The sequence below is a fragment of the Myotis lucifugus genome, unplaced genomic scaffold, assembly GCF_000147115.1.
Source record: "Myotis lucifugus unplaced genomic scaffold, Myoluc2.0 scaffold_332, whole genome shotgun sequence".
Taxonomy (NCBI): domain Eukaryota; kingdom Metazoa; phylum Chordata; class Mammalia; order Chiroptera; family Vespertilionidae; genus Myotis; species Myotis lucifugus.
Window position 1 is genome coordinate 340,303 of NW_005871380.1, and position 22,076 is coordinate 362,378.

The window sequence follows — 22,076 nt, forward strand, 5'->3', positions numbered from 1 at the left end:
CAGGGACAGATGACCTTCAGGACCTGCGGACTCTAGGGAGAGCGGCGATAGACCATCATGCTTTGTCATGACCTGTCTGGGAGGAGCAGTAAAGCTGACATCAGCAGAAGCTGTGGCACATGGGCTGTGTGAGTGTCGTCACCAGAGCAAAGACTGACCAGCAGCTGCAGTGACAGGCTCAGCGAGCAGAGCCTTCACAGACCCAGCGCCTGGCACTGTTCTTCTGTAATAGATCGAGGCCAAACTGAAAATGTCAAACAGAAGAAAACTTCCAAATCCAGAAAAGAGTTAGTTGGGAACAAACACCCTTTCTTCCTACCACCAAAAACCCTGAATACCACGATACCCCATAGCTGCCTCTACCTGTTCCTCCTCGCTCGGACAGCCCGCCCTCTCGGCCTGGGATTGGGACTCACTGCAAGAGCCTACCCAGTGTGCCCAGGGCCTAGGCCTAGCCTGACATTGCAGCTAAGGAGCCACCCCGAGCATGGTGGCTTCCAGGACAGCCGCAGTTCGAGTTTTCTCAGGCAAAAGCAGAGGGTACAGCGTTTGAGCAGGGACCCCTTCATAGAGAGCTCAGCCTCAGGCCTCTCCACACTGCCACTGGGAGGAAGGACGCGGAAACCTCTCCCGGCCCCGGCCTGAGTGGACCAGATCTTGAGCAAGGCTGCACGTGCTGGCGGTCATGTCTTACAGCCACATGGGCACCTGGAGACTCTCCAACGCAGATGGTATCCTGGAGTCCCCTCCGGTCAGCTTCTTTGCCCACACTGGTCCCTGGGAACATCTCCAGGCCAGGCCCGCCTTTGCAGGGATGGGGTGTGCAAAGTGTGAACCTCTGAGTACCACGTGGCAGAGGTTCCCTGCCTGACTCCCGCAGGCCTGGCTCCAGCCTCTGGCCTCACGGCACCAGTGACCCAGCCCAGGGAGGTCCTCAAGGCCTGACTACATCAACACAAAAACGATTTTGTGAAGATGACACAGGATCCTTGAGAGAATGACTTCCTCTAGAAGTAGCTGGGGGAGAGGAAGAGGAATGGGCGTGACAGCAGCTCCTTCTTGTGGTGCCAGGACAAAGAGGAGAGCACACCCCCTTCTAGGGGCTCTGTTCTGGTGAGCACGGGGCTGCTGGAGAAAGAGGGACAGCTCTTATTGGGGTGTCATGCAGGGGCCCCACAAAAAAGCCAGAGAACACAGTCTGCAAGCAGAAATTTGGGAATAAAAACTTTCTAAATTCTTCTCTGGTAAATACGCATTAAAACATTTGATAACACAAGCAAAGGGCTTTACAATTAATTTAAATTAAACCAAGACTGAATTTCCTACACTCCCAGCAGGAAGTTCATTTAAAACATCTGAATACTGGATGCAGCAGCCATGGGCACCCCAGGCCTCAGTCCCGGGGCACCTTGAAACTGTCCTTCTCTTTGCGGATGGCCCTCATGGTGGTGACAGGGTCCGTCTCGCCCGCGTGCTGCTGCACAGTCTTCTCCCTGCAGAAGCCGAGTGCCAGGATGCAGGCTGTCTTGCCCCGCTCACAACCCCTCCCAGGACACCAGGGAATAGCCCATGGCCAACGTGGGTGTTTCTGTGGATGGCGTGCCGGCCAAGCCCGTCCTGCTGGCGACCCAGGGAGCAGGAACATCAATCCCATGCTGGCGTCTGGCAATGCCCAGCACCACGAGGCTCGAGAATGCACCCGCCCACCTACAGATCCTGACTCTGGGGTCTGAAAAGACCCAGGCCCTTGCCAGGGCACCAAGCAGTGTCCCCACCTCGCCTTTAGGAAAATGTGTCTGATTTTGGCTATACTTAGTCCAGATTTCTGGGCAGTCTCCGCCATTTGGGATCTTCAGGAGTTTCAGTGGGTGGACATAGAGCTTGAGTGAAGCAGAGGCCAAGAGCCCGAGGCCAGGGTGGGCCCTGCCTGCGCCCACCTGCTCGTACCCTCACCTCACTCTCATGAACGGGTTATAGGTGAACTCCTCTGCAATGGTGGACGGCACTGTGGGCTCCCCAGTACTGTACTTCTCCTGCAAAGGAAACACATCACTTTACTACAGAAACTTCTAAAGATCTTCATTTCAAAATACCTTCTACTGATCTTAAAACACCTCTGGCTGAGAAGGCAAAGGGAGCAGTCAGCAGTGTCGGTCGGACACCTTCCTGCTCATGGAGGGGAGATATGAGTATTGCAGCTGCCACAACCCGTCCTCCTTTGCTGTCTTGGAGCGGGAGGGGCAGGCTTTCTTTTATTAATATGAAGTTTATGTTCCACATTACAGAAGTAATAACCAGCCAAAATGCAGAAAACATGAAAAGAAGAAAACACCCACCACCCCACACCCGAGACAGTGCATGGCTTGTGTACAGCTCATTACTGGGAAGAACAGCAAGAAGACAGATGCCCAGGGTCCCTCCCCTGGCACGACAGCCCCCTCTACAGGGTGGTGAGTGCTCATGTAGGGTATTCAGGCTTCCCCTAGGGCAGCGGTTCTCAACCTGTGGGTCGCGACCATCGGAAAACACATATAGCATATCAGGTATTTACATTACGATTCATAACAGTAACAAAATTAGAGTTATGAAGTAGCAACGAAAATAATTTTATGGTTGGGGGTCACCACAACATGAGGAACTGTATTAAAGGGTCGCGGCGTTAGGAAGGTTGAGAACCACTGCCCTAGGGAGAAGCACCCTGGAAGAGCCCTCCGCAGGCACCCTGTCACCTCCAGTCAGGATGGTCTTGCCCCTGATCAACACGGACCAAGGCAGACAGAGAGAAGATGCAAATTGGGCCGTTTGGCCAACTGTTAGCTTCTATAGAAACTCCACAAGAAGGTCAGGATTGAGAGCCGGGGCCTCCACCCTCCCAGCCACCCCTGCCCTCTGCCCAGCTAACCTGGAGGGTCACGCCACAGCTGCAGACACCCAAGCCCAGGCTTCCTGACCATTCAGGGGCCCTCAAACCTGAGAGTCTGGATCTTACCGCCCCCCACACTGTGATCACTGGCATCAAGCAGTAATCCTTCATCATCAAAAGTCCTCTCTCTCCTGCCTGCGCTTCCTTTGCATCTCTCTCAGCAGGTGTCAGGGTCGGCCCTACACCAGTGTGTGTGTGTGTGTGTGTGTGTGTGGAGGGGGCTGCTATCGTAGCTCCTCCAGGGCAAAGGCTGCCTGACTTCCTTCGTGTCCCTTTGCCCGGTGCCTGCGCAGGGAGGTGCTCACAGTGGGTTAAAGACATGTAAGAGGAACAGTAACTACAGCCAGCCATACCGCGAGGTATTTTGCAGCCATAAAAAGGAATGGAGCTGGAACATGCCGCACATTAGGCCAAGTGAGAGGAGCCCATATTGCGCGATCCCATTGATGCCTATAGAAACAGAAAGTGAGTGGTGCCAAGGCCCGGAAAGAGAGGAGACAGGGGAATAGTGACTGCTAGTAGGTATGAGATTCCTTTTGAGGTGATGAAAATGCTCTAAAATTCATTGTGGTGATGATTGTACAACTCTTGAATATATGGAAAACCATCGAACTGTTCACACTAAGTGGAAATTATGTGGTTGGTTGATTATACTTCAATAAAGCTGTTTTGTTTTTTGTTTTGTTTTTTTAAAAAAAGAAGTAATCCTTCAACCATGGGAGGTGTGTTGAGTCGGGATGGGGCAGGAGGTCAAGATGAAGGTTTACTGCTAATCTCTGTTCTTTCCCTGTCCCTGAAAACAAGCTTAGAAGGTTTTATAAAATTCCCTGTGCTCCTGTATTCACTTCTAAGAAATCTTATTCTATTTCCTATGAGGGAAGAAAACAAGTTAACTCTTCTAAGGATAATTTTAAAACAGGTTCGTACATGTATAGTTGGGGGAGTGTAAACTGTCCTAACCTCTTAGATTATCTGTTAAAGTGAGTGTTAATGTGCAGCGATTTTCCTACAGAAGCAGGAAGGATGCAGTGTAAACACTGCAGCACCGTTCGCAAGAGCACGCTGGGAACGCTAACTGTCCTCTCTAATGAGATTGGTAAAAGGATATATAAGTGGCATTCACACATCAGTATATTTGAAAGTAAGATGGATGGGTAGACAGTGGTAAAATACGTACAATAAAATAATGTTAGAAGAGAGTAGGTGTTAGGTATATGAATGTTTTTATATGTGTGAAAATTCTCATAATAAAATGTTTAAAAGGCAAAAAAAAGTTTAACACAGTTTGATATAACCCATGTCTCAAAGAAGAACTCACAAGAGATATTTTTTAAATATTTCAAATTGAAGATAATGAAAATATAACATTTGAAAACGTATGGGATAATGTTAAAGCAGTTCCTGAAAGTAAGTTTTAAGTTTTTAGCTTTAAGTGCTTATATTAGAAAAAAAGAAAAGTCTAAAATCAATGAACTCAGGTTCCGTATTAAGAATCTATAAAAGAAGTAAATCCATAGTAAGTAAATGGAAGGAGTTTAAAAAGAGGACTGAAAGGTCCCAGGTTCGATTCCGCAAGCAAGGAAAATTAAGGCAAAAAGTTGTTCTTTTTAAAAAATCAAGAAAATTGATAATGATGAAGAAAAAGAACACAAATTACCAACATCAGAAATGAAAGAAGGGATATCACAGAGCCAACAGATATGGGTTGGAAGGGCTCAAACTAATCTCAAAATAAAAGCTAAAACTATAAAACTTCCAAAAGAAAACATAGGAGAAAATTTTTGACCTTGGGAAAAGCAAAGATTTCTTAGGAAACAAAAAAGTATAAACCATAAGAGAAAATTAATATGCTGGACTTCATCAAAATTTAAAATGCTCTTCAAAAGACACTACTGAGAAAATGAAAGGCAAGCCACAGAATGAGAGAAACTATTCACCATACATATATTTGAAAAAGGACTTGTATCTATTTTTTAAAAATCCTCTTATCTATACTTTTAAAAAACCCTCTTATCTATAATAATAAAAGTGTGATATGCAAATCGACTGAATGACTGAACAGCACAATGACCATCGGGATGACCACGCTATGACACGCACTGGCACCAGGCCAGCCAAGATGGGCCATCACCCCACAATCGCCCTTCAGAGGGAGGTCCAGGCCACCAGCCAGTGACACTGTGGCGGGTATGTGGGGCTGGCCAGCGATTGCCCCACAGAGGGAGGCCCAGACCAGCCAAGCGATCACACCCCACGCCTATTGCCCACAGAGGGAGGCAACTGGTGGTGGGGGAGGGGAGGACAGCGTCACACAGATGGCAAACAGTGGCAGCAGCTGGGGAAAGGAAAGCCCCGATAGACCCTGATCACTGGCCAGGCCTAGGGACCCTACCTGAAGGGTCCCAGATTGCAACAGGGTGCAGGCCGGCCTGAGGGACACCCCCACTCCCTGTGCACAAATTTCATGCACCAGGCCTCTAGTTACTCAATAAGAAAACAACCCAATGTTTTTTTGTTTTGTTTGGTTTGGTTTTTTTAAAATATATTTTATTGATTTTTTTACAGAGAAGAAGGGAGAGGGATAGAGAACCAGAAACATCGATGAGAGAGATCTATCAGCTGCCTCCTGCACGCCCCGCAGTGGGGATGTGCCCGCAACCAAGGTACATGCCCCCGACCGGAATCGAACCTGGGACCCCTGAGTCCGCAGGCCAACGCTCTATCCACTGAGCCAAACCGGTTCGGCCAACCCAATGTTTTGAATGGGCAAGAAGATTTGAACAAACACTTCACAAAATGGCCAGTAATTAGTAAATGCAACTTAAAACCACAGTGAAACACCACTACATACCCATTAAAATTATTAAAATTAAAGAAGACTGACAATATCAATGTTGGTGAGGATGTGGAACAACTGGAACTCTCATACTTTGCTGGTAGTAATGTAAAATAATACAAACACTTAGGAAAACAGTTTGGCAGTTTCTTTACAAGTCAAACATATACCTAATACAACCCAGCCATTCCACTCATAGGTATTTACTCAGGAGAAATTAAAACATATATCACACAAAGACTTGTACACAAATGTTCACAGCAGCTTTATTACTAGAAACAACACAAATGTCTATCAAGAGATGAATGGATCAACAAAATGTGGCATATCCAAACAATGGGATACTATTTAGCAGTAAAAAGGAATGAACGACTGATACATGCAGCAACATGAATGAATCCTAAAATCATTCTACTTAGTGGGAAAAAAAGATAGAAGAGTACATACTGTATAGTTTCATTTATATAAAATACTAGAAAATGCAAACTAACCTCTAGTGCAAGCATGTCAAACCCGAGGCAGGCAGCCCGCCAGCTTGAGTTTGACTAGTGGCATGCAATCAATCAGCAGTCCTCTGGAGCCAGGCAGTAAAAAAGAGGCATGAGGAAGACTTGGGGTGATGGAAATGTTTTATGTCTTAATCGTAGTGGTAGACATTTCACTGGTATAAACATCTGTCAAATATCACTTTAAACTGATGCAGTTTATTATATGTTAACTAAACCTCAATAAACTTGCTATTAAAAAAGGAACAGTATTAAAACTCTGTAACAAATTTAAAAACCTTAATGAAATGGACAAATTCCTTGAAAGAGACAAGTTGCCAATAAAACTAACTCAAGAAGATACTAAAATTGAATAGCCCTACACAAATTAATTCAGAACAAAAAATCTTTCCTACAAAAAGAATCCAATATCCACCTGGCTTCATTGGTGAATTCTAACAAACATTAAAGAAAGAAATAACAATTATAGAAAACTCAGAAACTAGGAGGAGGCAGCACTTTTGCATTTTATGAGGTCAGCATTACCCTATTAAAACCAGAAAAAATGTAAGAAAATAAAACTACAGACCGATATCTCTTATGAACACAGAAAAATAGACTCTAGCAACATATCCTATCTAATAAAGAGGGAATATACTAATTGACTGTCATGCCCTCACAAGATGGCGGCACCCACAGCCACAAGATGGCGGCGCCCAGTCCCCTCAGCCCCGCCTGGGGGCAGCAGGTGCTGCACCTCATCCAGCCAGAGTCCCCCAGTCCCCTCAGCCCCGCCTCATCCAGCCGGAGTTCCCCAGTCCCCTCAGCTCCGCAGGGGAAGGCAGTTGGGGGCAATCGAGCCAGCAGGGGAGGGCAGTTGGAGGCGATCAGGCCGGCAGGGGAGGGCAGTGGGGGATGATCATGCCGGCAGGGGAGCAGTTAGGCATCAATCAGGCCGGCAGGGGAGTGGTTAGGGGGCTTTCAGGCTGGCAGGCAGAGTGGTTAGGGGCAATCAGGCAGGCGAATGGTTAGGAGCCAGCAGTCCCGGATTGTGAGAGGGAGGTCCGAGATTGGAGAGGGTGCAGGCTGGGCTGAGGGAGAACCCCCCCCCCCTCGGTGCATGAATTTTGTGCACTGGGCCTCTAGTGAAAAGAATAATAGGCTATTTATGACTTAGGTTTATCCAGAAAGCAAGACTGGTTTTACATTCGGAAACAATTTATGTACTTCATCATAGTGACAGAGTAAAAGAGAGAAAAAAACTTGACTATGTAATAAATGAAGAAAAACCATATGATAAACTTAAACATTAACTCATGGTAGAAACTCTCAGAAAACCAGGAATATAAGTAAACTTCATCAGCCTAATAAAGAGGATTTATGAAAAACCCACAGTTGCCCAGCCAGTATGGCTCAATGGTTGAGCGTCAGCCCATGAACCAGGAGGTCACAGTTCAATGGTCAGGGCATATGCCTGAGTTGTGGGCTCAATCCCCAGTAGGAGGCATGCAGGGGGCAGCTGATCAATGTTTCTCTCTCATCGATGTTTCTATCTCTATATCCCTCTCCCTTCCTCTCTCTCAAATCAATACAAATATATTTTTAAAAAACAAACAAAAAAACCATAGCTAATTTTGTACTTAATGGTGAAAGACTGAATGCTTTGTCCTTAAGACTAGGAACAAGCCAAATATGTCCACTCTCACCACTTCTGTTTAACACTGTACTGGAGATCTTAGCCAGTGCAATAAGGCAAGAAAACAAAAAGCATATAGATTAGAAAGAAATAAAACTGTTTCTATTAGTTGATGACATGATTGTCTAAAGAAGAGATGCTAGAATAAGTGAGTTTAGCAAAATCCAAAGGATATGAGGTCCAAATACAAAAATCAACTGTATTTCTAAAGACTATCAACAAATAATCATTTACAATAAAATCCAAAAACATGAAGTACTTAGGGATACATTTAACAATATGGAAAGACCTTTAACACAGAAAATTACAAAATATTGTTGAGAAGAACTAAAGGACCTCAATAAACGGAAAGCTATATCATGTTCATGGAAAGACTCAATATTGTTAAGATATCAATTCTCTCTAAATCTTTTGTTACAACACAATCCCAATAAAAAACCAAGCTGACATTTTTGTAGAAATTAAAAGATGATCCTAAAATTCACACAAAAATGCAAAAGGCTTAAAAGAGTCAAAACCCATTTTTCAAAAACTTTTAAATATTTTTATTGATTTCAGAGAGGAAGGGAGAGGGATAGAGATAGAAACATGGATGAGAGCCAGGACGGCGTGGCTCAGTGGATAGAGTGTCAGCCTGTGGACTGAAGGGTCCCAGGTTCGATTCTGGTCAGGACACATGCCCAAGTTGTGGGCTCAGTCCCCAGCGCGTGCAGGGGGCAGCTGATCGATGATTCTCTCTCATCATTAATGTTTCTCTCTCTCCCTCTCTGAAATCAATAAAATATATATTAAAAAAAGAAAGAAACATCGATGAGAGGGGCATCAATCAGCTGCCTACTATACTGGGGCTCGAGACTGAAATCTGGGCATATGCCCTGACTGGGAATTGAACCTGGGACCTCTTGGTTAATGGGTTGATGCTCAACCACTGAGCCATACCAGCTGGGCCAAAACCCATTTTTAAAAAGAATAAGGTTAGAGGACTTATACTACCCAATTCTCAGACTTACCATAAGCTATAGTAATTAAGACAGTATTATTGATACAAGGATAAGTCTGATCAATGGAACAGAATAGAATCCAGAAGTAGATTCCTACAGGGTCCATTTCATTCAGCAAAGATGCCAAGATAATCCACTGAGGAAAGGACAGTCTTTTCAACAAATGGTACTGAATAACTGAATATCAATATGCAAAAAAGTGAACTTCTACCCTTACCTTACACCATAAACAAACATTAACTTGAAATGGATCACTGATTTAAATATAAATTTATCTGAATATATGTAGGGGTATGCAAAGATTTTTTAGATAGGACACAAAAAGCATAAAAAATTAATAAACTGAGCTTCACCAAAAGTATAAACTTTTATTCTTTAAATATATTTCTTACTGATTTCAGAGAGGAAGGGAGAGGGAGAGATAGAAACATCAATGATGAGAGAGAGAATCCTCCTGCATGCCCCCTACTGGGGATCAAGCCCACAACCTGGGCATGTGCCCTTGACCAGAATCAAACCTGGGACCCTTCAGTCCGCAGGCCGACGCTCTATCCACTGAGCCAAACCAGTTAGGGTAACTTTTATTCTTTAAAAGATACTGTTAAGAAAATGGAAAGGCACCTGGCTGGTTTGGCTCAGTGGTTGAGCATGGACCCATAACCAGGAGGTCATGGTTTGATTCCTGGTCAGGGCACATCCAGTAGGAGGCATGCAGAAGGCAGACAATCAGTGATTCTCATCATTGATGTTTCTATCTCTTTCCCCTTCTCCCTTCCTCTCTCTGAAATCAATAAAAAAACAAAACACACACACATAAAATAAAATGGAAAGGCAAGCCACAAACTGGGGGTAAATATTTGAGATCTATATATGAAAAAGACTTGTTTCCAGAATATACAAGAAATTCTTACAACTCAGTAAGAAGACAACCCAATTTTTTAACTGGATAAAAGATCTGAACTTACACTTCACAAAAAAAGACGTATAAAAGACCAATAAGCACATGAAAAGACACTCAATTTACACCAGAGTAATGTAAATTTTAAAATCACAAGGATATACCACTACTCACCTATTAGAATGGCTAAAATTTAAAATATCAACAACACAAAGCATTTGTGAGCATATGGAGCAACTGCAACTTTTATGCATTACTATTGGGAATGCAAAATGGTAAAACCAAATGGAAAACAGTTTGGTAGTTTCTGAAAAGTTATACACTTACCATACAACCCAGCAATTTTACTCTTAGGCATGTTCCCACAAGCAGAAAATGTGTTCACACAAAGACTTATACACAAACGTTCATAGCAACTTTATTTATAATACTAAAACACTGGAAACAACCCACGTGTCCATCCAGAGATGAGTGGGTAAACAAACGATAGCATATCCATATGAGATGCTATTTAGAAATAAAACAAGAATGAATCCTAAAAACATCATGTTGAGGAAAAGAGCCAGAGACATCAGAGTTATATGAAAGTCTAGGAAAGAATAATCCATAGTGACAAAGCAGACCAGTAGTTGGGAAACTGAATGGGAAGGAGCAAGGGAACTTTTGGGGGTAGTGTAAACGTCTTGTATTGTGATTGTGTTGGGGGTTACACAGGTGCATATATTGTCAAAATTCATCCAACTATACAATGCTCACTTGGGTACTTTTCATTGTATGTAAATTATCCTTAATAAAATTTAGTTTTAAAAAAGCAGATAACCATGAAAAGAATGAGTTCAATCTGTATGAATTGATATGGAAAGAGTACCGAGACCCAGTATTAAGTGAAAAGAAACCCACAAAGCAATTATGTATAGGATAAATACAGGATAAGTTTTTTATTTTATTTATTTATTTATTTATTTATTTATTATTTTTAATCCTCACCCAAGGATATTTTTTCCATTGATTTTTAGAGAGAGAGGAAGGGATAGGGAGAGACAGAGAGAAACACTGATGCGAGACAGACACATTGATTGATTGCCTCCCACATGCCCCCACCAGAGCCAGAAAGAAGCTTATAACTGAGGTACGTGTCCTTGACCAAAATCGAACCCAGGACCCTTCAGTCCACAGGCTGACACTCTATCCACTGAGCCAAAACAGCTAGGGCCAGGATGAGTATTTTTTGCTTTTTGTTTTTTTAAAAATATATCTTTATTGATTTCAGAGAGGAAAGGAGAGAGAGAGAGAAACGTCAATGAGAAAAAATCATTGATCAGCTGCCTCCTGCACGCTCCCTACTGGGGATCGAGCCCACAACCCGGGCATGTGCCCTTGACCGGAATCAAACCCAGGACCCTTCAGTCCACAGGCACTCTATCCACTGAGCCAAACCAGCTAGGGCCAGGATGAGTTTTTTATATTAAGAAAAGTATGCATACATGTGCAGTGTAAAAAAAAATGAGATATTTATCAACTGTTTAAGATAGTATTCAATTAAAAAATATATATTTTTATTGATTTCAGAGAGGAAGAGAGAGAGACAGAAACATCAATGATGAGAGCGAATCATTGATCAGCTGCCTCCTGCATGCTCCACACTGGGGATCAAGCCTGCAACCCGGGCATGTGCCTTTGACCAGAATCAAACCCGGGACCCTTCAGTCTGCAGGCCGATGTTCTATCCACTGAGCCAAACCAGCTAGGGCATACTTAAATTTTTATAGGTATTATAAGCCTACCCCCCACCCAAATTGATAAAGATGCTTAACAAAACCAGGTTATTTATTAAAAAACAAAACAAAAAACTGTGTGAGGTAGCTTTACTCACTGAACTCAACGAAAGGGAGCTGCCCTATACCTGAGGCTTCCCTTCCCAGTGTGTACGTTTCCTCAGTGACTGCAGTGGGAACCCTCTGCCTACCCAGAACATCTGCAGCTGTGTTTCCAAAACCCCCAGAAGTCCAGGACCATAAGCCAACCCCTGGGCTGAGCCAAGGAGCAAGTTTGGAGCCATAGTTGAAATAAGTGCCTTTCAGTCAAACAGCCTCCAGAGCGAACAGCTGCCACACAGTCCTACCTGCTGCCCAGGACATGGGAAGTGGGCGGGGATCTGGCACTTAGGCTGCTGTGGAAACACAGACGCCCAGGCCCAGCCCAGACCCACTGAGTCAGAAAGGACCTGACAAGCCACCTGGTTCCTGCACAAAGCTGGGTGGGCCTAAGGCCCCGCTTGTTCTTGGCCCTGAGGAGCACTGGCTGCCCGCTCTGGAGATGATGCCTTGAGTGCCAGCAAGCCGGGCCCTACACAGTCCCAGGAAGTCCCTTCACAGCGACTGACACACAGGATGTGCCCACAGCATTTCCCACTCACCTTGGCCCAGGCCAGTTTCTCCTGAATGGCGGTGTTGCTGGGCTCCACATGGCGAGCGAACTTGAGGTTGTTGATGGTATATTCGTGGCCACAGTACACTCTCTGAGGAAAAAGCCAAACCCAGGGGCTCTGGAGAGACTCATTAATCCCCCTAAACTCTCAGAGATGGGCCTCAAGGGCCCTGTGCTGGGCCAGTGACACCAGGGAGTGTGCCTTAGGATAGACACTTCTTGCGAGTATGTGAAGCAACAACAAAAACTACGTTTAGAGAAAACCCACGGTCCTAGAGAAAATGCCCAGCCCTCCCACTCTTCCTCACACGCAGGGGTAGCCACAGGGGGCGAGAGGGGGTGCAGGACAGGAGGTCAGAGGACAGAGTGGGAGAGCAGGCATGTCCTCACACCACCAGCCAGGGAACGTGGCAGGGGCTCTGCCTACTGTGTCCGGAGGGAGCCGGCCCAGGACCTCGATCAGGGCTCTGTACATCTCATCCGCTGTCCCTTCAAAGAACTTCCCGCAGCCAGCCACAAACAAGGTGTCACCTGAAAGAGGACAGCCATGGAGCGGTGAGGCCACCAGTAGGACACACCCCCTTGGGAGGCTGATGGTCCACCACTGGGCAATGCTGACCACCTGCTGTCCATGGGCTAAGCTCCACTTTGTCCCCTGAGCTGACTGGGGCCCAGCACAGATGTGTCCTCCACCTAGATACCCGACAGAGCCCAAAGACAACCCACAGCTCTCGGCTCCCACCCACCCCAAAACTTTTCACGCAAGTCTCGCTCACTGGTACCACCAGCTCCCAAACAGCTGCTCAAACCCAAACCTTAGGGTCATGCTGACTCCTCGCTTCACTGCCCAGTCCTATTAGCTGTAGTGCCGAGACCCCCATACCCAGCCCTTGTCCCCACCGGCCCAGTAGCCCCTTCCCAGGCTTGGCCTGTATCTTCCCTTCTCCCAGGCAGCCAGGGCCATCCTACGACACCTTCCATGATCTCATCGGGAACCCTCACCAAGGACCACAGCCCGCGAGAGCCCTCGAGATGTGAACCTGCCACCTACAGATCATCCTTTCCTGACTCCATTTTTTTTTGTATTTTATAAATATATTTTTATTGATTTCAGTGAGGAAGGGAAAGGGAGAGAGATAGAGATACATCAATGATGAGAGAGAATCATTGATCGGCTGCTCCTGCACACCCCCTACTGGGGATCAAGCCCACAACCCAGGCATGTGCCCTTGACTGATTGAACCCAGACCCTTCAGTCCGCAGGCCGATGCTCTACTAGGGCCTGACACCGTCCTTTAGACAGTGTCCCTTCAGCAGACACCTCCAGGTCTCTATGCACTGCTGCTTCCCTCCCCGAGTCTCAGCTCGGTTCTGGTTCCGTGCCAAGTGGAAACCACAGGCATTTGTTCTCCAGGCCCCTGTGGTGAGGACGGCCTGCGACCCCACGACATCAAGCAACATCCCTCTTCCATCAGCACCTGCCAAGCCTCCTCCCTGGCCCGTCAGTGCCCAGTCCTGCCCACCACATCGCAGGGCCAACGCCACTCTCTTCCATGGGCTGTCACTTCCTCTGCTTACATCTTAGGGGGAGGGAGCGTGGCCCTGGGTCACTCAGACCTGGGCTCGAGGCCTGGGGCCACCAATAAGCCCACCTTCGCATGCTGTAGATTCCTTGGCTGCACACACAGGCCAGCTAGGGCCCTGCTGGACCGTCCTATTTCCCACACCATTAGTCCCCACTGAGGACACTGTAGGATTTTCCACATTTTTATTATTAAAGTCACCAATAAGACAATGTACTCCCTGCCAGCTGCTGTCACACAGAAAACAGTGACAACTGTGCAGGACACAGTTCAGGTCTGTGTTTGCACCTTCCAAAGTGAGACTCAGCTTCTAACAGCACAGCCCCCAGGGGCCCACCCACACCCCCACGTCCTGACAACCTTGAGAGGCAGGCACTTCCTTACCACCCGACAGACGGGCAGACTGATGTCCAGCAGAAACAGGAGTGTGATGTCCTGAGGGTTTGCCAGGCCAGGCACCGGGCACACTCCTCACCACTCAGTGAGGACACTTTGCTCTCACCACACACACAGCTGAGACCACTTCAGGGCAGTGCACACGTGGCATGCGGGCCAATCTACCTATTCCACACCACAGTCCACCATGAGGCCTGGGGCTGCCACCATGTGCCCAGGGACTAGTAACCTGACTCACAGCCCCACACCTCCATCACTGCAGTAAAGACATTGAAAACAGCTGCATATATTTTTTAAAAACTGAGATCTGTGGATAATATTGGATTTGTAGAAAAGCTACAGAGGCCTCTTATGTCCCCTGACTCAGTTGGCATTTCCCTGGTGTATCTGTCGAAACTACAAGCCTGCATCCCTACATTGTTATTAACTAAAAACTCCACCCCGATTCAATGCACATTTCCCATTAACGCCCTTTTCCCATGGCAGGATCCAGTCCAGGAGCCCATATTGCATTCAACATTGTATTTTTAAAAAAAACTTTCTCTGTAGTTACAATATTATGATTATAGCTTACATTTCTGGAAGACACAGAGCTTACAAACTATTACATTCACTAAAATATTAGGGTGGCAGTAGGGCTCCATGGGGCCAACAGGCCTGCTTGTCACTGGGCACTCTCAACCATTACCATTCGTCTGTGGCCACTGGCTCGTGCCACCCTAAACCTGGTTGTCACATGGCCGTTCTGCTCCACTGGTTTCCCAACCAGCATCAACATTCTTTCATTTCCTCAGCCCAGTTCTGGGACTAGCTTCACAAACCTCACGCAGGGCACAGCCTCCACAGACTGCAGCCACTACCTTCTGAGCTTGTCGGGACCGCCAGGCCGGCGCTCTCAGGGTTGCTGTGTGTAGGAGACCTGACCAAGGCTGGCTACTGACTTTGCCAAACCTACTCGGCTCACAGCCCACAGAGGGATGGGCAGTGTGAGCACTCAGAAGGGCATCAGTTAGGCCCACATGAGGTGGGCCTGAGGCTCCCCACCCTGCCCACCTGGCAGCTGCCTCAGGTAGTGGTGGCTCAGGCTGCATCTCTACCAGGCAGTCTCTCAAGAAAAGGCTGGTCCCCAGGGCACCAGACAGCGGTCAGAGGGAAGCACAAGAACAGCCCCACCAGGAGGCACCACTCCTCCCTGTATCCGCCCAGCCTGCCTGCCCCCATGTGTTTGAAGCTGAGCCCCAGGCTCTGCCCTGAGGGCTGTGGTCCTCCTCTCAGCCCTGTGTGGTTTCAGGCAGAAAATGCTCTGCTTCTCCACTCCTGTGCCAAGAGGGTCTTTGCAAAGAACACCCAACCCCAGCACACAAACCTGAACCCTCACCTGTAAACACAGAAGAGGGCTCGGAACTGCCGGGCTTGCTCACAAAGTAGCAGATGTGTCCAGAAGTGTGACACGGTGTCGACAGGCACTTGACATGGAGAGACCCCACCTGAAACAAAGCACACGCTGGCGAGTGCTCCTAGGGCTCACAAGCACACAGCCCGCTGGTCTCATAGGTCTCGCTCAGGCCCCACGCTTTCCACACAGTGAGACATGGATCTTGCTGGTGACCATGAGACTCAGTCCTCAAGTGTGTCCCCAGGGGCAGGGACCACCCTAGAACCTGGTATTTGCTGATGTGCAAAACCAAAGGGGCTTCTTTTGTTTTCTCCCTCAAATCAGCCACTGAACCAGGCATCTGCTAGAAAAGATGGTTTTGCTTCTTAGGTGTTTGGCCTTTTATTGTTTTTATTCTCTGTCTCTCTCCTCCTCCCACCTCTTCACATAAAAAAATACACACACACATCCCCCCCCCCCCAAAAAAAAACTGAAATAAAGATGAACATCTGTATGACCTTTACCTGCATCACCAAATGTGAACATCTGGGGCATGTGCTCCCCACACTCACGCATTTCAAGTCACACACATCCTGACAAATCACCCCTAAACTCCAGCTGCATCTACTAAGAAAAGAGCATCCTCCTGCATAACCTCACTATCATCACATCCAAGACATTTAGCAACAGCATGAGCACAAGATCCCATGTAGCGTCCATATTTAAATTTCCCATTAGCTCTAAGCTGTACCCTGCAGCTTCTTCTCTTATCTAGTCATCATCTGCACACTGATTTGCCTGAGATGCAGAGAGGACTGCCCAGGCTCGGGCAGCCCCAAGAGCCCTCCAACCATCCACAGGTCAGGCTGTCTCCACAGCTAAGCCCTTATGGGTCCCTCTAGGACCCTGGGGAATCAAAGGGGACAGCCAGGTGGAGGAGGCAGTGTTCCCACCGTGCCCCCACCCCACACTATGCTCTAGGGCCTGACATCCATTTCCTTTGGGGCCCACTCCTCACCTGCAGTGTAGACAGGTGTGTGACCTTGTGAGTCAGGGCCCCAATCCGGTCATCGCCCCCGTACACCTTCAATCCAGGCTCCAGCTTGACAAGCTTCTCATTCCCGCCAGCATGGTCCCTGGAAGTGGAAAAGACCTAGGGCTACTGCTGATATGAAGGAGGTTTGCTTGCTTGTAAACCCTGCCCAGACAGAATTTTTATTTTCCTAGTTATGCTTCTCAGAAGTAGAAATGCATCTTCCAACACAGGAAACTGGCTTCTTGTCTGTCATTTGGCTCCACTGAAAAGAACGTCCTTAGGCACCCCATTCCCATGCCAGGCATCTCCGTGCCCCTGCAGCAGCACTTCAAAAAGGAGGTCAGCTACACCAGTGCTAGCTCAGCCGGGCCCTGAACACACTTGAAGAGCAGCCGTCCCAGGACAAGGCCAGGGCTTTCTGGTCACTACACATTCAACTATGGACTCTTCTGATGGGCCCAGAAACAGCAGGGCCAGGATAAAAGGAGGCTGGCCCTTTGCCCCTCTCCCCTCAAAGGACTGTTACACGCTGGTCAGGGCAACCCCTTAGCCCGCTCACCACCACCGATAAGTGGGAGGAGGCAGGGGCCACACCCTGGAGCTCAGTTTAGGGCCTGGTTCAGGGTTCATGTTCTGGCATAAACATAAGGCGCTGAGAAAATCCGCCAGAAAAGCGACACCTGATGTGGGGATGACAGTGCGGGAGAGAGAAGCAAACTGTGCAAAGCTGAGGAACGGGGGTGCTTCCTGCAGCCACATGGAGGCTCAAGAGGCCCAAAGCACCGCACAGGCAGATTTCCCAAAAGCAAGAGTGGCTGCAGTAAGTAGCTCAGGCCAAGGACAGGGCTGTAGACTCCGTCTGTAATTAGCACCTGATGTCCCAGAGACGCAGCAACTTAGATATATCAAGCCAGACATTTCCACCACTTAACAAACTGGCCAAACCACATGCATACCACACTCCCAGTGAAAGGCTAATTTTATTTCTGGGAGAAGAGGCTGGTGAAGCAGAGCTCCTACAGGCGAAATAATAACAATGCTACGAGGACAGATTCATTCAAAGGTGTTAGCTGCACTCTAGCAGCTATTTGGGGGTGGGGAATCAGAGCCAAATAAACATTATTATTTTTTTTTTAGCTTTGAAGAACCTCAAAAGTTTCAAAAATCCCAAAGAAGGACCTTGGACATACAACTCTAATCCTAAACCCAAACACAGGTGCTTTTTCAACGTTTAGCCTTTAAATATAAAAATAAAAAAGCCACACACAACCTCTCCAAATATGGCTGTTGGTTTTAAAAACACTGATGTCTAGTCTAGTTTTTTCCCTAACATTGAGGCCAACATCTCATCACACAAGCCCAAGGGCTTTCAAAGGCACTGCTGGAGGTCGTCTCATGGCAGAAGGATCCACAGCACAAACATCTCCCCACAGAACCCCCAAGTTACCAGACCCCATCACAGGGCCAAGGGGCTAGGGCCTGAAGACCAAGGGGATCAGGCAACAGCCCAGAGGCTGACACCCAAAGCCTCCTCAGAATCCCACTGGAGGCGGGCCCCCAGCTGCACAGTGGTCACAGCTGTGGGGGCACAAGTGACTCAGACTGCCAGCGGCGGGAGGGCCCAGAGAGCCTGTGAGAACCCCACCCAGCCCCACCCTCAGGCTGTGCCTGGCAGGGAGCCATCAGGCCTAATCAGCTCTGCTGGCCTGGAAGAAGTTCAGCCTCTGGAGTGGAGCACTTACCAATGGTGGTGGGTGGTGAGCACTGTAGTCAGCTTCACGCCGTGCTTTTTTGCCATTTCTACAACCTGTAACCAAACGTGAAGCAGGACAGAGGCCACCGTCACACTCCAAGTGCTGGCTCACCAGCCCACAAGGTGGGGTGCCCACCGGAACTCAGGGTGTGCCAGGAATGGCCGGGCTCCATCTGGACCCTGCCAACTCGGCCTAACTTCGGTAGAGCAGGGTGAAAGTGGCCTTTCTCTCTCTTGATGCACTTGGCAATTCAGCACCCCCCCCCACACACACACACCCATGACCTCTCCAAGCCCCTCTGGTCAAGGGCACAAAGCCTCAAGGAAGAGTAGACAATACCAAGTACAGCTCCTACCTCTCTGCCCAAGGACTTAACAGACACAAGGCCTTATCTTTCCACAGCAAAGCATCTGGTCACCCCCACCCCTTCCATTGGCCCTTTTCCCCAATAACAGTGGCTGGGCACTAGTTAAATTGTTTGTAAAAAAAGAAATAGATTAATTTCTAGTTAGCTTCAGCCAAGTGCAAGAACACGGAGGTTATCACACCCATCAGAGGATGAAGAACTGGTGCCGGGGACACACCTCCCACCTTCTGGGGCTGCACTGGGTCCACAATGGCGGCCTCCTTGGTGTCATCGTCGATGATCAGGTACATGTAGTTGTCGGTCAGGGCAGGCAATAACTCAACCTTCATGGCGTCCTGTTCCACGGTCAAGCTCTTCCTCAAATCTGTGTGGTGGAGGAGTCCCAGCTGGGCGAGACCTGAAGAAGAACGCAGTTTTGGTCAGTGTTCACGTGAGGCCACATCAGGCATAGACTTCAAATCAAGCCCTCAATGACGCAGCAATAGGGGTGTCCTGGGGATGTGACATCCCAGAACGACATGCAGTGAGCATCCAAGCAGAGGCTCACCCTGCAGGGTTTTCTAAATTCCTTTGAAAGAGAAGAGAATATTCTCATTTAACCACATGAGTAAGAAAATCTAGAAAACAATTCATATTCATGGAAATCAGCTCTTTCAGATTTATGATCTGAATATTTTCAACAACGAAACTCCTATTATTCAATCTAAAAATTCATGGAGGCCCTTAAGCCTTAGCATAAAAGGGATTAAAACTGTATAACAGAAGGCGAGAGAAGGCAGCCATGAAATTCTGAGGTATGTGCTGGGATAGGGCCTCTCCCCAAAGGGATCCAGAAAGTAGGGAGCACTGACTGACTAGCAGACAGGCCATGTCTCCAGGGGCCATCGAAAGCAGATTCAGCCTTTTCTGCCATGGCCAGGGAAACTGCCTGAACTGTCGCTTTAATGATCACACACAGATATCCAATGCCCTCTTTCCTTTGACAACTAGCGGGGCATTTGCCAGACCCTTCTCCTCATGCAGAAGAAACATTTTTGTATGATCAAGTTTGTGATGTTCCACCACCTATCTGAGACCCAGTGTTACCTGAGCCTGACAACTATACTATACAAGGCAGCGCGTGTATTGCGGGTGCGGGTGGGAGGCGGGCAGAAGGACAGAAACAAAACTCCACGAGTCTGGAAGCATTCTCCCTAACAGGGGGCCCCATTTTTGTATTTCCCAGAGAACGTTATCCACTCTGCCCAGGTAAAGAAATCGTTATTTACAATTGGTGCTAGGGAACCTGGGGAAGATGCCATTATCTCTAAGCAAAGAATTCATCTGGTCCAATCACCACCAGAAACCTTATTCCTTTTCCAAAAATTATATAACCTGGCCCACCACAGCCTGAGAAGTGGTTTGCAACTGTGACCTTTGTGTAACCAGAGTGTATGGACCTGCAGCCTATGGTCTGGGCCAAGTCCTGAGACATGTTTTGTTTGACTTTTTTTAAAATATATTTTATTGATTTTTCACAGAGAGGAAGGGAGAGGGATAGAGAGTTAGAAACACGGATGAGAGAGAAACATCGATCAGCTGCCTCCTGCACGCCCCCTACTGGGGATGTGCCCGCAACCAAGGTACATGCCCTTGACTGGAATCGAACCCGGGACCCTTGAGTCCACAGGCCGACGCTCTATCCACTGAGCCAAACCGGTCAGGGCTGTTTGACTTCTTTTGAATGGGACCAGTCCTTCTGCATGGCATCAACTCCTGGCAATTCCCTACAGTCCCACTTTCAACAGCTGCCCGACCCCTGACACAAACCCTCAGCCCTGACACTGTGATGCGTTTTCCTAAATGGCAAACAAAACAGGCTCTTTCCTTAGTAACAGTGACACATTCTCCACTCCAGAATCTTAACTGCTTTCAGTGGGATTTGCAAATGGCCAAGAATGGCTTCACTGCTTGTTCCACCTGCCTAGGTCAGTGGTCAGCAAACTCATTAGTCAACAGAGCCAAATATCAACAGTACAACGATTGAAATTTCTTTTGAGAGCCAAATTTTTTAAACTTAAACTATATAGGTAGGTACATTGTTATTAACTTAATTAGGGTACTCCTCAGGCTTAGGAAGAGCCAAAGTTTGCCCACCGCGGGCCTAGGTAATGCCCTCCTGTCAGTTAGGTGACCGCTAACCAGGTCCCAGAGACCGCCCCTACTGCTAATCAGCCAGGTAAAATACCAGGAAATAAGGAAAAGGAGATTTCAAAATAAAGGCCAAACTATTCCGAGAAAGCAAGAGGTTGGCATCTGATCTGACAGCTGGAAGGGCAGGCCCTTGGAGGCCAGGGTGCCCAATGCCTCTCATTTCAGAGGCACCGATGGAAACACAGCAAGGGAGGGCCAGGGTCCCACGGCCCACGGGACCCAGGCATTGCTCCAGGGCTCTCCCTGTGTCATCACTTTAGATTCCGTGCCTCGGGTTCTACTTGACAACCAAAACTCAGATGAAAAGATGTGATTTACTTTATGGAGAATGTAACCGCATTTTCCGGGGCTCTCGGCAGTCACATCACCCTCGGGCATTACAGATACGGGATTTGTGGGGTGGGGGTACGGAAATATGAGGGAAACCCCCGCACCGCCCAGTGTCAAGGAACTGAGGGCTGACCGCGGGGGGGCCGGCCCGGGCGCCGGGAACGCGGCTCCTTACCTAGCACCAGCCTTCAGCACCCTCAGCGGATCAGCGACCCGCTCTGTCTTCTGCCCTCTCACAGCCTGACCCAACCGCTGTGAGGCCTTTCGAACCCAACTGGCCTGCCCGCCGCCGTCAGCGAGGGTTAAAGTCCTCTGTCGGTAAAGAACAGCGTCAGGCGTCAGCCGCACCGGCGCGGGCCAGTGGGCTGCGTCCACGCCCAACGCCCAACGCCCGGCTGCGGGCCGCCGGCGCCTCTGGGACGCCTCGGGAGCGCAGGTGGCCTAACTGCCGTTCCCGGCGATGACACCCGCCAGGACCCTCGGGCCTGACTTGTCCCCGCCCCCGCCCCCGGCCCCTGCCGCTGTCAGCCCTGCCCCGGCCCAGCCGGCCCCGGCCGACCTACCCAGGCCGCGGCGGACGCAAGCGGCTCCCAGTGCGGTGAGACTCCAGCGGCCGAGCAGCCGGCTCAGCACCATGACCAGGGCGGAGAGCGGACGGCAGTGCGAGGCGTGGGCGGGCAACACACGCCGGCGTCCGCGGGTCGCGGCCAATCAGTGCCTGTCTCGCGCCCCCACCCCACTTCCCGACCAATCAGAGCTCGATTTCCAGTCCTGCC

General features: G+C 48.4%; 1 protein-coding gene across 4 annotated transcripts; it reads right to left on the bottom strand.

Moving 5' to 3' along the window:
• Positions 1 to 1,211: 1,211 nt before the first annotated feature.
• HAGH (hydroxyacylglutathione hydrolase) lies at positions 1,212 to 21,984 on the bottom strand. 4 transcript variants are annotated; one of them, XM_014466307.2, is made up of 10 exons: positions 21,864 to 21,965; positions 21,476 to 21,612; positions 19,002 to 19,174; positions 18,399 to 18,463; positions 16,639 to 16,756; positions 15,624 to 15,732; positions 12,694 to 12,797; positions 12,256 to 12,357; positions 1,954 to 2,033; positions 1,212 to 1,493 (listed from the first exon to the last, which is right to left on the bottom strand). In XM_014466307.2, exons 3-10 carry the CDS (start codon positions 19,104 to 19,106, stop codon positions 1,394 to 1,396), a joined length of 783 nt encoding a protein of 260 aa, XP_014321793.1. In that variant the 5' UTR covers positions 19,107 to 19,174; positions 21,476 to 21,612; positions 21,864 to 21,965; the 3' UTR covers positions 1,212 to 1,393. The 4 variants fall into 4 exon arrangements, with proteins under 4 accessions (XP_014321793.1, XP_023620210.1, XP_006100952.1 ...); XM_023764442.1 differs by having other exon boundaries at positions 21,860 to 21,953; XM_006100890.3 differs by lacking the exon at positions 21,476 to 21,612 and having other exon boundaries at positions 21,864 to 21,984.
• Between the last annotated feature and the right edge of the window lie 92 nt (positions 21,985 to 22,076).

Coding starts and splice junctions, on each gene's coding strand:
- HAGH (XM_006100890.3), bottom strand. CDS start 21,936: ATGGTGCTGAGCCGGCTGCTCGGCCGCTGGAGTCTCACCGCACTGGGA. Junction 18,464..19,001: donor ACCCAGTGCAGCCCCAGAAG/GTGGGAGGTGTG, acceptor GTTTGGTTACAG/GTTGTAGAAATGGCAAAAAA. Junction 16,757..18,398: donor CTCACCACCCACCACCATTG/GTAAGTGCTCCA, acceptor TTCCACTTCCAG/GGACCATGCTGGCGGGAATG.